This window comes from Oncorhynchus mykiss, chromosome 6 (genome assembly GCF_013265735.2).
Source record: "Oncorhynchus mykiss isolate Arlee chromosome 6, USDA_OmykA_1.1, whole genome shotgun sequence".
NCBI lineage: Eukaryota > Metazoa > Chordata > Actinopteri > Salmoniformes > Salmonidae > Oncorhynchus > Oncorhynchus mykiss.
In genome coordinates this window covers 39,364,689-39,382,164 of record NC_048570.1, presented here as the reverse complement: position 1 = coordinate 39,382,164, position 17,476 = coordinate 39,364,689, and the positions used below count along the sequence as shown (strand labels likewise).

The window sequence follows — 17,476 nt, the reverse complement described above, 5'->3', positions numbered from 1 at the left end:
TTGTATGTCTTAATTATTTCCTCAAACAGAGAGCTTAAAGCATCAGACAATGTCCGTGCATATAGATGCATACAGATGACTCTCAGTCGACCAAGATTTTCTTTCGTCCGGAACAGCCCTAAAGTGGATTGTTTCCAAGTATACACTCTTTTTTTCCTCGCCATATACAATTACCGAACGCTGTTCTTCTCGTGATTTGTATCATCCAGAGCCATATACTATATACAGAGCAGTTTGGTAAAGTGACTAAACTCAGCTTGACATTTCAAATTGTAACAAGCGCCACGTTGAAACCAAAACTGTATCCAGTGCAAATTAGACTTACTGTCATGGAACGTTTGGTTCCTACATAAAGTAAAACTCTTCATCCCATCATAAAGACAGTGGAAAGAAGGAGAAAAGGAGGGTGAAGTTGTTTTTCAAGCCTGTATAGTGACAATCCTCCCACAGTCTTCCCCTCGGCATCTAGAATTACCCAGAAATGTTCTTCTTTTGTCTATGCTCTTTAATCATGTCACTTTTATGACATGAGTTTGGCTCAGTGCACACAGTTAAACCCTGACAACAGTTAAACCCTGACATGGGCCGCATCCCAAGTAGCACCCTATTCCCTATAAAGTGCTACTTTTGACCAGGTCCCATAGGGTAATAATGGACTATAGTGAATAGGATTCCCTTTGGCTTACTACTGGTATTACTCCACATGTATCCTTTTTTTATAATCACCCTCCCTGTCGTTCTCTCTTTCTCTTTGTCTCGCTCTGGTCTCTCTGTCCCTCCTCCTCCCTTACATCTTTCTCTCTGTGTAGTTGTCCAGCAAAGAGACAGAGGAACAGTCTCAACTCAAGGCTCTGCTGAGGTGGAGGAGACTCTCAGACGAACTACAGAACTCCGAGGAGCAGCTGCAGATCCTCAGGTCCATTTCTCATTGGTTAACTGGCCTGTCAGTCTATCTGACTGACTATTCGTTGGTGGTTGGTCTGTTATCCGTGCCTTACCGTTTGCCTCTCAGCACAATTGTAAATGCAAATCCATTTGTTTGTAGCTGTAGAGTCTGTGGCAATGGTTATCATCCAATGTACTCTTTCAACATTGACGATAACTTGTGGGTAGAGCTGTATGTGTATGTGTCGAGGTGGCGATAACATCACAGTGCATTCCTGAGATTCAGGTGGAGCAGGTGTGGCCATGCATAGGGTGTGCCGGAGGGGGGAGGGCGTGATTGGTGCAAAGTTTATTGGCACCTGTCAGGACAAGATACATTTTTTATTCATTTAACCTTTATTTAAATAGGAAAGTCTGTTAAGAACAAATTCTTATTTACAATGATGGCCTACCGGGGAACAGTGGGTTAACCGCCTTGTTCTGGGGCAGAACGACTGATCTTGTCACCTCTGGGATTTGATCCACCAACCTTTCGGTTACTGGCCCAATGCTCTAACCACTAGGCTACCTACCGCCACAAATAAATAAATGAATAAAATAAAAAAATCCTGCTGACAGAATTCACACCAGCCATACATTCTGATTGCTTAGGTGTTTTGTGAAAGCACCCTAGTTCTGACCACGATAACTCGTTTGTCGAGTGCAATGTCTGGAAAGCTACTAGCAACGAATCCCAAACGCCCTGTAGAAATCTCAAAGCGTGTGAAGAAACAAAAAGAACCCACAAACACGATCTCATTTGCAACACAGTCCAAGTTGGCCAAAATGCAGAGTAATCCCCTTCGATTAACCCTTGACAACCCTAGCCTAGCAATGGCGGTTTCATAGACTTACCGAGCCATGTCTCTACGAGTTCTTCTAGTCAAATTACCAGTGTAAATGTGTGGAATAACATTGGGCGCAAAGTCAGAAGATCCTAGTCAGTTGGGCTGTTGCGGTGTTGGCTACAGGCCAGTGACAGACTCCCTAGACTTCCTCCCTGTACAAAGCTGATGTGGCTTTATTGCCAGACATTAATTGTGGTGGAATATAATATAAATAACACGTAGTTTTGTTGTCAGTGCTCCGAACATTCTAGAAGGCGTGATGAGATGGAACAACCCAAAAACAGTACTCCCTGTCCAAAGCAGCAGATGACTCATCTGAAGGCTGGTTTTGTTGCTCAAGTTCACTCGGTCACTGCTCAAACACACATTTGAACACATACACAGTTTTGCATGCAAGCACGCATTCACTTACACGTTCATTCACTTACATGGCATACACACACACACACACACACACACACACACACACACACACACACACACACACACACACACACATACAAATACTGGTGTTTAAACACTGGCGGGCCCCATAGTTTATCTGTCCCGTTCAGAATAGTTATATTTAGAGACTTGAGGCTGAGAGGTGATTATTCCTACTGATTTATCGGTGTGGTTGCTAGTGTTTTTATACCTTATCCGGTTTCCACAGTGAAACCTGTGTAATCTGTAGACGTAAGGATATACCCTAAGGAGCTATAAACCTGTGTGTGTGACATAAAGTGCTGTCTACTCTGGTAATAGCCTCTGATTTCCTCTGATACGCACACACCCACAAAGGCACACACACACTAAAAACAGATTCACCCTCCCACCCATCCATCCAATGCATTGTAATGGGTGGGAATCCTTTGTCTAACAGGTCTATGATGAATCTGTGTCCACACTTTCTCTCTCCACGCACATCTGTTGCTGTTTCTAACACACACACAAACACACACACACACACACACACACACACACACGTACAGTACGCTTTCTCTCTCTCTCTCTCATCCTCTCTTTAATGTAATTAAATTCAATTCAGTATACTTAGTTGACATGGAAAGTAAACACTTACATTGTCACAGTAAACATGCAGCGACAATGGTCAAAGACAGAAATATACTAGACTGTTTGTAATTACGCAATAATAGTGATAGTGATATTGTTATATGTCTCTCGCTCTCAGTGGTTTTATATCGCTCGCACACACGCACGCACACACACACACACACACACACACACACACACACACACACACACACACACACACATACACACACACACATACACACACACACAGACTGCTCTGGGTAGATATGCTCCGGTCTAAAAAGGGTTCAGTCTTATCACCTGTGGACAGAAAGACAGAGAGAAAGGGGATCACGAGCTGCTTTACATCACATCAGTATTCACAGAGAAATCAACACATCAGAAGACATGAGAGATAGAAGAGAGCTCTGGCTAGAATGTTGGTGAACAAACGTTTTGCCTCGGGACCCAAATTGAACCAGGTTCTCAGTATTCGCATCACAATTTTTTGGGGGCCAAAATGCAATCTGTAAAACGGTTTTTAATGCTATATTGATAGTAAATGTACCAATTATATGACCAGGGAACAACAGTCGCACCTTTTTCATGGTAAATAATTAAATTTCGCCCATTTTCTTGATGAAGAATGTTAAGCTCACTAAAATCAATAAAATCCGCTAAATAGCGCTATTAATAACTCTATATTGAAAATACTGTGATAGGTCAGAGGTTAAATTATTACAAAATATATTCTACACACTTTCTACCTGGTTTTAGTCATTTAAGTTCAGACTGGAGTATTTTTCATAAAAAAATCTATAAAAGGGCCTCCCGAGTGGCGCATCGGTCTAAGGCACTGCATCTCAGTGCTAGAGGCGTCACTACAGACCCAGGCTGTGTCACAGTGGTCTAAGGCACTGCATCTCAGTGCTAGAGGCTTCACTACAGACCCAGGCTGTGTCACAGTGGTCTAAGGCACTGCATCTCAGTGCTAGAGGCGTCACTACAGACCCAGGCGGTGTCACAGCGGTCTAAGGCACTGCATCTCAGTGCTAGAGGCGTCACTACAGACCCAGGCTGTGTCACAGCGGTCTAAGGCACTGCATCTCAGTGCTAGAGGCGTCACTACAGACCCAGGCTGTGTCACAGCGGTCCAAAGCACTGCATCTCAGTGCTAGAGGCGTCACTACAGACCCAGGCTGTGTCACAGCGGTCTAAGGCACTGCATCTCAGTGCTAGAGGCGTCACTACAGACCCAGGCTGTGTCACAGCGGTCTAAGGCACTGCATCTCAGTGCTAGAGGCGGCACTACAGACCCAGGCTGTGTCACAGCGGTCTAAGGCACTGCATCTCAGTGCTAGAGGCGTCACTACAGACCCAGGCTGTGTCACAGCGGTCTAAGGCACTGCATCTCAGTGCTAGAGGCGTCACTACAGACCCAGGCTGTGTCACAGCGGTCTAAGGCACTGCATCTCAGTGCTAGAGGCGTCACTACAGACCCAGGCGGTGTCACAGCGGTCTAAGGCACTGCATCTCAGTGCTAGAGGCGTCACTACAGACCCAGGCTGTGTCACAGCGGTCTAAGGCACTGCATCTCAGTGCTAGAGGCGTCACTACAGACCCAGGCTGTGTCACAGCGGTCTAAGGCACTGCATCTCAGTGCTAGAGGCTTCACTACAGACCCAGGCTGTGTCACAGCGGTCCAAGGCACTGCATCTCAGTGCTAGAGGCGTCACTACAGACCCAGGCTGTGTCACAGCGGTCTAAGACACTGCATCTCAGTGCTAGAGGCGTCAATACAGACCCAGGCTGTGTCACAACGGTCTAAGGCACTGCATCTCAGTGCTAGAGGCGTCACTACAGACCCAGGCTGTGTCACAGCGGTCTAAGGCACTGCATCTCAGTGCTAGAGGCGTCAATACAGACCCAGGCTGTGTCACAGCGGTCTAAGGCACTGCATCTCAGTGCTAGTGGCGTCATTACAGCCCCAGACTGTATCACAAGCAGCCGTGATCGGAAGTCCCATAGGCCGGCGCAAAATTGGCCCAGCATCGTCCAGGTTAGGGGAGGGTTTGGCTGGGGGGGCTTTACTTGGCTTGTTAAGAAGCACGGTTTGGTGGGCCATGTTTCGGAGGACGCGTGACTCGACCTTCGCCACCCGAGCCCTTGCAGCGATGAGACAAGATCGACATGGGGGAGAAAAAGTGGGTGATAAATAAACGTAATAAATACAAAATGTTTTGTTTTACAATCGGGACCCATTCAAAACCTCCCGCGACCCAAATTTGGCTCGCGACCCACCAGTTGACAATCAGTATACAGTCATTTCACTGCTACAGTAGTACGCACATTAGCCCGACTAAACTCAACTCCACCATTTACGCTGGAGTTGATTGGCGACTATTGTGGCGGACTGGAGCGCCGGCGTCACATAAAAACGACTGATTTCAGCATACGCACACACAATCTGAACAACCTATAGGGTGTTATGATTTGTTCTAACCAATCTTGACTTTGTGTTGCCTGGCCAACAGGGGAGGAGTCCTCAGTTATGTCAACCATGTCTACTGCATGTCTGGCTATGAGAAATCTCTCATGGTTAAACCAACCTTTGCTAGTTTTGGTTATTTTTTTATTTATTTTACCTTTATTTAACCAGGCAAGTCAGTTAAGAACAAATTCTTATTTTCAATGACGGCCTGGGAACAGTGGGTTAACTGCCTGTTCAGGGGCAGAACGACAGATTTGTACCTTGTCAGCTCGGGGGTTTGAACTCGCAACCTTCCGGTTACTAGTCCAACGCTCAAACCACTAGGCTACCCTGCCGCCCCTAGTTTTGGTTATCTTTCACAAAGAGATTCTTCCAGGTAGTGCAATCACATATAACGATGTAATTTTGTTCGATGTGATTAATATAATTACTGTAACGTTGATGTTATTCAATTAGCGGTTAACTGTGTCCTGAGCAGATCCTAGTCATGTACTGGATCTGAAATCGATTTCTTCAGCTTCTGCCATCTCCACAGGGAAACGTCAAGAGAGGACAGAACTCAGGAGGTTCAAGTGACACACACACACGCACACGCGCGCACACGTACACACACACAAATACATACAGAGTGTACTAAGAAGAGGTTTCCGGTGAATTCCAGGAAGCTGATGATTTTCCTCTGTGGTCCACTCTGAGCGGACCAAACACTACTGTCATTTCCTCTCCTCCAATCTCATCCCCTCCCATCACGCTCACCCTAATGCAGTTTATACTCCATTAGCTGCTGGTGGAAGAAGGGTAAATCGGGTAGCTGACCAGGCCTGTGTAACCGGAAACAATCACAAACAATCGGCCAGATGGCTGAGAGGAGAAAAACAACCTCAGTAGATCAATTACACAGATACCCAGTGTTGTCATGACGAGCGCTGTGTGTGTGTGTGTTTCACCTCTTTGCAATGCGCAGAGATCTACAGTGTGTTGTCATGAGGAATGTGTGTGAGTGAGTGTGCACCTTTCACCCTGTCTGTAGCCGCGCCTCAGTCGGAGGGAGCTGAGAGAATGGGCCAGTGATGAGGAGTGTATTGATCAGCTAGCCAGGCCGCCTGCCCTGCCTGTGTATCGACGGGAGCAGACTGATCCTTCAAGGGTTCCGTATTGGCAGCCCGAGTTAATCTTCTCTAAACCATCAATACATTTGAACTGGAACTATCATCACATCCTGAGTCAGACAGAGCACGGGAATCACTTTGTTGGTTGTATTGCTTTTTTGTGTGTGAATTCCCACATGAAAAAAATGCTATAGTTTATTATAGTATTAATACTGTAGTATTACTATAGTTAAACTGTGGTGTTTTTGCGGACTTTAGTATGCTGTAGTATTTACAGTTTACTATTGTATAAATAATGTAGTGTTTTTGTGGACAGTGTTATACTATAGTATTTACTGTTGTGTTTTTGCAGACAATACTGTAGTATTTACTATAGTGTTTTTGTTTTATTATCTTTGACCTGGAAGTGCTGGCTTTCTCCTTGAGGAAACCTACATCTATAACATGTAAGAGGTATAGAACTGGGATCTGAACGGATAGTTCAGAGATTCTGCTCCTTCTATAACCTGTAGGGAATAAAATGTAACGGTTTATACTTGGCATGTATGTTTCTCACTTAGGGGTGGCACATATTTGTATATGGGGGAGGGAAAGGGGCAGGAAATGCAAATGAAATACTTTAGCATTACTATATTTTTTTTAAACAGTGCTTTTGTGGACATTGATGAGCACTGAAGTGTTTTTGCAGACTGTAGTATAGGATTTATTATAGTATTCTACAGTAAGGACTACACATGATCAAGGGACACTGCAGTGTGTAGTATTGTATTCTACAGTATACTACAGTCTGCTATAGAATTCTATAGTAAGTACTGTAATATTCTATAGAAAACTGAAGTATTTTTTCATGTGAGGTGTGTGTGTGTTTCATTGTTTTGTGTGTGTGTGTGTGTCTTCTGTGTGCGTGCATGTGCATGCGAGCGTGTGTGTGTGTTCTCATGAAGGCAGAGCTCAGTGAGTCATGGGCAGTAAAGTCAAAGCGTAGCGTGGTGAGGTCGTATAAACACTATAGAATGCCATTATAAATCTGGATGTGATTTGTGGCCTGCCTTTAGGACAATGGCAGCCTGTTTAATGTACAGGACCAATGAGAGAGGTTACACGGGTGGATTATTCCTTTTAACTTCCTCATCTATTGGAAAAGGAGCCCACTTTACATTTCAAAAAGGTCATACCATAGTCATTTCTGTTGAAAGAAATAGGAGCAGGGCCAAGTAGTGCACCACTGACTGTCCTGTCTGGCTGTCTGTCCTGTCTGACTGTCCTGTCTGACTGTCTGTCATGTCTGACTGACTGTCCTGTCTGGCTGACTGCCCTGTCTGGCTGACTGTCCCGTCTGACTGTCCTGTCTGACTCTCCTGTCTGACTGTCTGTCCTGTCTGACTGACTCTCCTGTCTGACTGTCTGTCCTGTCTGACTGTCTGTCCTGTCTGACTGTCTGTCCTGTCTGTTTGACTGTCCTGTCTGTCTGACAATCCTGTCTGGCTGTCTGTCATGTCTGACTGTCTGTCTGACTGTCTGTGTGCAGGCCCAACATGGAGAGTACAGGCCAGGTCAGTGAGTCTGGGTCGTCCCTGGTCAAACATGCCCTCAACCCTGAGAAAACCTTCATGCAAGTCCACTACCTCAAGGTACGGAGAAAGAACACAACATGCAGTAGGACCAGTGTGACAGTAGCTTAACAAATACTGGAGGTGTCCGTCTCCCATCTCTTTAGGTTTTGTATTTGTTTGGTATTTGATGTCCCCTCCTGCTCTGATGGATATGGTTTGTGTGTGTTTTTTCTCTTCCAGGGCTACTTCCTCCTCAGGTTCCTGGCCAGTAAAGTAGGACTTGAATACTTCCTCCACTTCTTCAGACTCTTTATAAAGAAATACCATGGACAACTAATTCTCTCTCAGGTAGGTGCTACTGTGTTATTACAAAGTCAATTTCACATGGAAAACTGATCTACCACTAAGAGAAATGCTGTTAACCTAAATCTTTGAGTCAACTCTCTCACACAAGTTGTCAGTGGTTACTCGTTAATGCAGACATGCATTCTGCTGCACCGAAACCATTAAGGTGTCGGTTGAGGTGGTATTGAAAGGGATAAAGCAGTCAGCGTTTGAAACACTCTCTCTCTATGTAAATGTTGATCCGACTGCCTTACCTGTCAAGAGTTGTTGGTCCTGCCAGGACCTTATGGCTGTGAGCGCTCACACCTGGCCATGTGCGTGTTCTTTTGTGTGTGTTTCTGCACGTGTGTGTGCACGTGTGTGTGCATGTGTGTGTGCACGTGTGTGTGTGGTTGTGTTCGTGTGTGTGTGTATGTAAGCCACCACACCTGGCCCTTGGTGCCTGCAGTAGAGGCCCCGGGGCCCCATTCATTAATGAATGTTTCATAAACACGTTCAGACACAAAGCAGTGACCTAGGTTCACAGGCACAGAGTTATTCTAAGAAAACTAATCATTATACACACACACACACACACACACACACACACACACAGACATACTATACATACATACTGTACATACATGCATACATACATACATACATACTGTTAAATACATGCACTGAACTACATGCAATTAATCATTGATGTTTTGGTTCAGGATTTCTTGCAAATGCTGCTGGAGACCTTTCCTGACATGGAGCGGTAAGTGGATATTAGTCATTCATAAACTGACAATTGTAAACCCAGATCCACTAATGTTTACTGTGAAAAGACGACCGCTTTCTCACTCTCTGCTATCTCTTTCCTCTCTACTCATCTCACTCCCTCGCTTTCTCTCCTCCTCCATTTATCGTCTCTCTCCTCTCTATTCAGTCTTTCTCGCGTTGCCTCTCCCTCACAACAAATTATCTGTCCCTCCCTTTATCTCACTCTCTTTCTGTCTTCTCCACTCCCTCCTCCCTTCTCCCTCCTCCCTCCTCCCTCCTCTAGCCTCCTCCCTTCTCCCTCTCAGAGCGGTGTCTTCTCCCTGCCTGTGCTGTAGCCTGTGTCCAGAGCAGATTGATTAAATTAAAGTGAGAGTTGGCGGGAGAGTTAGGGTCGGTCAATATTTGTGTCTGCTGTGTCTGACTGTAAACACCACGGACTGAAAGAGACTGGAGACAGGCTTAGGAAACTTGTGTGTGCGTGTGTGCACATGCATGCATACGTGTGTGTGTGTGTGTGTCTGTGTGAATGTGGGCAGTTGGGTTTGTGCCTGAATTTCCCCTTTCTACTACAGATGTGGGATCTTAATTTGAGCCAGTTTGCCACAGCAGGAAACTAATCCTGCAGCAATAGGACATTTGAATTATTATGTGGATTGTAATTAATGGCCGTTTTTTTTGTAGGGGTCAAATTAAGATCCGACATCTGTATTTGAAGGTGTTGCCCGAAACATTACGGTAACTATTTTCCCAGGATGATGTTCTATCATCGTGTCTTAGGTAATCACAGTGGTTCCATTAACAATAATAATTATGTTCTGCCATTGTGTTCCAGACAAGGCCTAACCCTTGAAGCTATTTATGCAGACTGGCTGGATCGACCAGGAGTTCCTAAGGTAAGCTGCATGGTTGGAACGTACTGTATGCAGTTATACTGGCCAGAAAGGGCCTACTATATTGATGTGGAGGTTGGACTGTGGAGCTATTCCCCTTTTGTATTATTACAAGACAGAGAGTTGGCAGACTGAAACACCAGGCAGACACCAGTTCAAGCTTAACAACTATGTATTATTCATTACAATAAAAACATTGTGGTCGTGTGCAATACCAATACAACATTACTGAAAATGTGATGCACAAGGTTCGAAATGGAGAGCACACACATACACACGCACACACACTCACACACACACACGCGCGCGCACGCACACGCACGCACACACACACCCCCGCTCTATCTCTCTCTCAATTCAAGGGCTTGAGTGGCATGGGAAACATATGTTAACATTGCCAAAGCAAGTGGAATAGATCATAAACTAAAGTTAAATAAACAACAAAAATGAACAGTAAACATTACACTCAAATTACAGTTCAAATATTATATTATGTCGTATTATGTCTATATAAAGTGTTGTAACGATGTGCAAATAGTTAAAGTACAACAGGGAAAATAAATACGGGTTGTATTTACAATGGTGTTTGTTCTTCACTGGTTGCTCTTTTCTTGTGGCAACAGGTAACAAATATTGCTGCAGTGATGGCTCACTGGTATTTCACCCAGTAGATATGGGAGTTTATCAAAATTGGGTTTGTTTTTGAATTCTTTGTGGATTTGTGTAATCTGAGGGAAATATGTGTCTCTAATATGGTCATACATTTGGCGGGAGGTTAGGAAGTGCAGCTCATTGGCGGGAGGTTAGGAAGTGCAGCTCATTGGCGGGAGGTTAGGAAGTGCAGCTCATTGGCGGGAGGTTAGGAAGTGCAGCTCATTGGCGGGAGGTTAGGAAGTGCAGCTCATTGCCGGGAGGTTAGGAAGTGCAGCTCTGTTTCTACCTCATTTTGTGGGCAGTGTGCACATAACCTGTCTACTCTTGAGAGCCAGGTTTCTCAATAGCAAGGCTATGCTCACTTTCCTTAATTTTTGGGTCAGTCACAGTGGTCAGGTATTCTGCAGCTGTGTACTCTCTGTTTAGGGCCAAATAGCATTCTAGTTTGCTCTGTTTTTTTGTTAATTCTTTCCAATGTGTAAAGTAATGATCTTTTTTTTCCTCATGATTTGGTTGGGTCTAATTGTGTTGCTGTCCTGGGGCTCTCTCGGTCTCTCTCTTTCTCTCCCTCTTTTTATCTCTCCCTCTTTCTCGCTCTCCCTCTCACTCTCTTTATATTCTGGTGTTCATATAAAGTATGTTGCTCTATCAGCAGAGTCACACGACTCATTTCTCTTGCAATAACACTGGTGGATATGAATGGTGCTATGTTTCTCTCTTCGTTAGGAGGTTCTAGTGCACCAGACACCATTTAAATCTTGAAAACATCTCAGCTGTCTGCCAGTCACAGCCCTCCTACTCCCACGACTACCTCACAATCAATCAGCGACTACTCCTACTGTTAATCCCTATGGTCACTGATCTTAATTACCTTTGTGGTGTTCCGCTGTCTAGCAACCTTCACCTGCTGGAATATTCACTGGGATGATGTCGTCATCCGCTACCTCGGAATGAGTGGCGGTTTGATGTGTCAGTAACAGCGGCGGCACTTGGATCCAGTCAGACCCTTTTAGATACCGTTCTTTTATCCTTCCTTGTCTTGATCCATTATCCGAAGGTTAATATTGCGTTGAACTTGAACATGGCTGGAAATAGAAAATGTCAGGAAGCTGTTTAGAGGCCTAATAATAAACAATGACATCCACACACATCCCAGAAAGGCCAAATGGAATGGGAACTGAACAGCGTTCTATTTTAGACCGCTGTTAAGTATGAGTAAGCAGGCGGTTTGGGGATGATGAATCTAGGGTGGGTCATGACACTTCAAATCAAATTTCAATAAGGGCCCTCCAGTCACCAGAGCATTGAAAGGACTTGTCTTATCCGACGCGTTGTGTTTATATTTCCCCTGTTTAGGGTTGCAAAAATTGCAGCAACTTTCCCAAAATTCACGTTTCCCAGAAGTCCCAGTTGGAATATTCCTGGAATCAGGAGGAAATAAACAGAAAGTCCTTAAATCCTCTGAAAAGGATTTCTGGACGTTTTGCAACCCTACCCCTATGATCAGATGTGAAAACTGTTAGCAGTGTGTGACGGGAAAGGGAACTGGCCTCATCCAATGTTTAGTATTGTGTTTTCCGTAAGCGCCAGCTGACAGTCAAATACCTGACTACTAACTCAAATCAAATGCCACCAAATGTAATTTTGTTTGGAAAAACAACTGCGGGTGGCAAGTCATAGCACCTCCATAGATGGCTACTTTTTCATTACATTGGCTATTTTCATGAACACACCCATTCTACCTGATTTATGCACAGCAGCCATTTTGTACAATAAGGCTGACTATATATGTGTGTGTTTGGCCTTTCCCTGTGTGTGTGTGTGTGTGTGTGTGTGTGTGTGTGTGTGTGTGTGTGTGTGTGTGTGTGTGTTTGCGTGTGTGTGTGTGTGTGTGTGTGTGTTTGCGTGTGTGTGTGTGTGTGTGTTTGCGTGCGTTTGCGTGCATGTGTGTGTGCAAAAGCCTAGCTATGCAATGCTATGTCTGATCCTTCAATACAATGGCACTTTACTGCCTCAACGTTCACTACATTCTACACTATTCTATTCAATTCAAATGGGCTTTCTTGGCATTGGAAACATATTTACATTGCCAAAGCAAGTAAAACAACTAAACAACAACGACAAAAAATAACTACATTTAATTCAACAAAACAAACATTACATACACAAAAAGTTTCAAGAGAAACCATGTTTAAAATATTAGATGATTATTGGTTCAAAATGTATTATAAACTGGGTGGTTCGAGCCCTGAATGCTGATTGGCTGACAGCCGTGGTATACCACGGGTATGACAAAACATTTATTTTTACTGCTCTAATTACGTTGGTGACCAGTTTATAATGCCAGTAAGGCACCTCGGGGGTTTGTGATATATGGTCAATATACCACGGCTAAGGGCTGTATCCAGGCACTCCGCGTTGCGTCGTGCTTAAGAACAACCCTTAGCCATGGTATATTGGCCATATACCCCACCTCCTTGGGCCATATTGCTTATAAACTGGGTAGTTTGAATCCCCTGAATGCTGATTGGCTGACAGACATGGTAAATTAGACAAAACATTTTAATTATGCTGGTAACCAGTTTATAATAGCAATAAGGCACCTCGTGGGTTTGTGATATATGGCCAATATACCACGGCTGTCTGTCACTCTATCTGACTCTCTCTGTTTCTCTCTCCTCCCCCCCAGTGTTCTTCACTGGTTGCCCTTTTCTTGTGGCAACATGTTACAAATCTTGCTGCTTTCATGGCACATGGTGGTATTTCACTCAATAGTCTGTGTAATCTGAGCAAAAAATGTGTCTCTCATATCGTCATACATTTGGTCGGAGGTTAGGAAGTGCATCTCAGTTTCCACTTCATTTTGTGAGCAGTGTTAACAAAGCCTGTCTTCTCTTGAGAGCCAGGTCTGCCTACGGCGGCCTCTCTCAATAGCAAGGCTCTGCTCACTGAGTCTATACATAGTCAAAGCTTTCCTTCATTTTGGGTCAGTCACAGCGGTCAGGTATTCTCTGGGGTCTGGTCTCAGGACCAGCTTGCTTAGGGGACTCTTCTCCAGGTTCATCTGTTTGTAGGTGATGGCTTTGTTATGCAAGGTTTGGGAATCGCTTCCTTTTAGGTGGTTGTAGAATTTAACATTTTTTTCTGGATTTGGATAATTAGCGTGTATCGGCCTAAATCTGGTCTGCATGCACTATTTGGTGTTTTATGTTGTACACAGAGGATATTTTTTGCCGAATCCTGTACGCAGTCTCAATTTGGTGTTTGTCCCATTTTGTGAATTCTTGGTTGGTGAGCAGGCCCCAGACCTCACAACCCTAAAGGGCAATGGGTTCTATAACTGACTCAAGTATTTTTAGCCAGATCCTAATTGGTAGGTCAAAAGGAACATACCTTTTGATGGCGTAGAAGGCCCTTCTTGCCTTGTCTCTCAGATAGTTCACAGCTTTGTGGAAGTTACCTGTGGCGCTGATGTTTCGGCCGAGGTATGTATATAGTTTTTTGTTTGCTCTAGGGGCAATGGTGTCTAGATGGAATATGTATTTATGGTTCTGGCAACTGGACCTTTTTTGGAACACCATTTCTTTGTCTTACTGAGATTTACTGTCAGGGCCCACGTCTGACAGAATCTGTGCAGAAGATGTAGGTGCTGCTGTAGGCCCTCCTTGGTTGGGGACAGAAGCACCAGATCATCAGCAAACAGTAGACATTTGGCTTCAGATGCTAGTAGGGTGAGGCCGGGTGCTGCAGACTGTTCTAGTGCCTTTGCCAATTCGTTGATATATTTGTTGAAGAGGGTGGGACTCAAACGGCATCCCTGTCTCACCCCACGGCCATGTGGAAAGAAAAGTTTTTCTTCTTCCAATTTTAACTGCACACAATTTTAACTGTTTGTGTACATAGATTTTATAATGGTGTATGTTTTTCCCCCAACACCGCTTTCTATCAATTTGATTTCCATGCCAAATTGAGTCAAAAGCTTTTTTGAAATCAACAAAGCATGAGAAGACTTTGCCTTTATTTTGGTTTCTTTGTTTGTACATTAGGGTATGCAGGGTGAATACGTGGTCTGTTGTATGGTAATTTGGTAAAAAGCCAATTTGACAATTGCTCAGTACCTTGTTTTCACTGAGGAAATTTACGCATCTGCTAATAATAGCCTAGTGGTAGCCTAGTGGTTAGAGCGTTGGACTAGTAGCCAAAAGGTTGCAAAATTGAATCCCTAAGCTGACAAGGTAAAAATCAGTCGTTCTGCCCCTAAACAAGGCAGTTAACCCACTGTTCCTAGGCCATCATTGAAAATAAGAATTTGTTCTTAACTGACTTGCCTAGTTAAATAAAGGTTAAAAAATAAATGATAATGCAGAGGATTTTCCCTTGGCTGGTGTTGACTCATATTCCACGGTAGTTATTGGGGTCAAATGTGGGGTGAACAGTTCTTGTTACAAATATTAGGGAAGATGCCAGAGTTGAGGAGGATGTTAAAGAGTTTAAGTATAGCCAATTGGAATTTGTGGTCTGTATTCTTTATAATTTATTTTAGGAAACCATCAACACCACAGGCCTTTTTGGGTTGGAGGGTTTGTATTTTGTCCTGTGGTTTATTCTGTGTAATTGGAGAATGCAGTCAGTTCTGGTAGTCTTTAATAGTTGACTCTAAGATTTGTATTTGATCATACATATGTTTTTGCTGTTTGCTTCTTGTCATAGAGCCAACATGATTTGAGAAGTGGTTTATCCAAACATCTTTGTTTTTTGATAGATAACTATTCGTGTTGTTGTTTGTTTAGTGTGTTCCAATTTTCCCAGAAGAGGTTAGTTAGTTTCTATGGATTCTTCAATTACATTGAGCTGATTTCTGACGTGCTGTTCCTTCTTTTTCCTTAGTGTATTTCTGTATTGTTTTAGTGATTCACCATAGTGAAGGCGTAGGCTCAGGTTTTCTGGGTCTCTATGCTTTTGGTTGGAGAGGTTTCTCAATTTCTTTCTTATGTTTTTGATTTCTTCATCAAACCATTTGTCATTGTTGTTAATTTTCTTAGGTTGTCAGCTTGACTTTTTTTGATTTGATAGGATTCTCTCTCAATCTCTCTGTACACACTGTAGTATTTGATTACACACTTCTGTCTCAGATCTGTTAGTCACACAGCTAGCCTCTCTCTTTTCTCACTCTACCCCCCCCCCTCTCTCTACTCTCATCTTTCTCCTCCCTCTCTCCACCTTATTATCCTTCTCACCATCTCTCTGTGATTCAAAGTTGAATAGTGGCTTGGGTGAAAGCTTTAATAAGGTTAAGTGCTGTGTGTGTGTGTGTGTGTGTGTGTGTGTGTGTGTGTGTGTGTGTGTGTGTGTGTGTGTGTGTGTGTGTGTGTGTGTGCGCGCGTGTGTGCGTGCTTTACGTGTACGCTTTGCGTGTGTGTGGGCGTACAAGAGATTGTGACTTAGTCCTGTGGGATGCTCTAAACACTGCTTTTGTTAATGAGGGGATTTTCCCTCTCCTCCACCTTCTGTTCTTCTTCTTCCCCCTCTTCCTCTCACCCCCCTCCAATCTCCTACTCCTTCCTCTCACCCCCCCTCCAATCTCCTACTCCTTCCTCTCACCCCCCCTCCAATCTCCTACTCCTTCCTCTCACCCCCCTCCAATCTCCTACTCCTTCCACTCACCCCCCTCTAATCTCCTACTCCTTCCACTCACCCCCCCCTCCAATCTTCTACTCCTTCCACTCACCCCCCCTCCAATCTTCTACTCCTTCCACTCACCCCCCCCTCCAATCTTCTACTCCTTCCACTCACCCCCCTCCAATCTCCTACTCCTTCCTCTCACCCCCCCTCCAATCTTCTACTCCTTCCTCTCACCCCCCTCCAATCTCCTACTCCTTCCACTCACCCCCCTCCAATCTCCTACTCCTTCCACTCACCCCCCCTCCTCCAATCTCCTACTCCTTTCTATCATCCTCCAAAGTCAAACCGTGAGTTTCTGTCAGAAAGAAACAAGTGATCTTGCTCCCTCCCCTTCTTTCTTTCTCTCTCTCCTCCCTCCCCTTCTCTCTCCTCCCTCTCCTTCCCCCTCTCTTGCCTACCTCCCCTTCCCTCTCTCTCTTGCCCTCTGCTCAACATTCCTTTTTTCTCCTGTTCAATCTCTCTCTCTCTCTGTCTTCCTCTCACTGGTTCACTCACTCCTCTCCTCTTTCGTTCAGTGGCTGTGTGAAGGGAGTGTCGTATGGACACAGACTCGGCTGGTGGAAGACGTCAAAGCGGAGGTAAGGACACATCTCCCCCTCTCTCTTTCCCCCCCTTTCTCTCTCTCTCTTTCCCTCTATCTATTGCTCTCTTTCCCCCCTTTCTCTCTCTCTCTTTCCCTCTATCTATTGCTCTCTTTCGTCCCCTCTTTCCTTCACCTGCTCACAGAGATTTGGAGTTGTTTCCTCGGCTGTTTTGATGCACATTTTCACTCTCTCGCTCTCTCTCCGTGGCAGCCTTTCTCACTCTCCTTTTCTCTCTCCCACTTTCCCCCTCTCTATCTCCGTCTCTCTCCGTGGCAGCCTTTCCCCCTCTCTATCTCCGTCTCTCTGTCACCGTCTCTCTCCATACATACATCTGTTGCGAAAGTGGGGAAGCACTGTCTTTTTATTTGTCTGTACCTTACAGGCAGAGGATTCCTTACTGACGGAAAGACGAAATAACAGATCTGACTAAAAAATGTGTGTGTGTGTGTCTGTGTGTGTGTGTCTGTGTGTGTGTGTGTGTGTGTGTGTGTGTGTGTGTCTGTGTGCGCCTGCAATATGCGCTATTGATAGATAAAGTTGTATTTAGGGTGCTTGTCTACGGCATTTTGGTAGTATAGCCATGACCACACTCTGTAGGGACTGTTATATTGTCGTGGCAAGGACGCTGTCTG

General features: G+C 44.5%; 1 protein-coding gene across 9 annotated transcripts in view; it reads left to right on the top strand.

Moving 5' to 3' along the window:
* Positions 1-17,476, top strand: part of aopep (aminopeptidase O (putative)) — a 121,501-nt gene that overhangs the window by 52,807 nt on the left and 51,218 nt on the right. For 6 of the 9 annotated variants that reach the window (XR_005052096.1, XR_005052097.1, XR_005052098.1 and 3 more), the window contains exons 7-13: positions 810-916; positions 7,915-8,017; positions 8,180-8,287; positions 8,986-9,029; positions 9,716-9,769; positions 9,867-9,927; positions 16,776-16,838. Coding sequence is in view for 5 of the 9 variants with exons in the window: in XM_036980082.1 (XP_036835977.1) it covers positions 810-916; positions 7,915-8,017; positions 8,180-8,287; positions 8,986-9,029; positions 9,716-9,769; positions 9,867-9,927; positions 16,776-16,838 (540 nt within the window). In the remaining 4 variants the exon portion in view is untranslated. The remainder of the gene's footprint in view (positions 1-809; positions 917-7,914; positions 8,018-8,179; positions 8,288-8,985; positions 9,030-9,715; positions 9,770-9,866; positions 9,928-16,775; positions 16,839-17,476) is intronic. The other 3 variants (XM_036980083.1, XM_036980084.1, XM_036980085.1) reach the window with 3 other exon arrangements.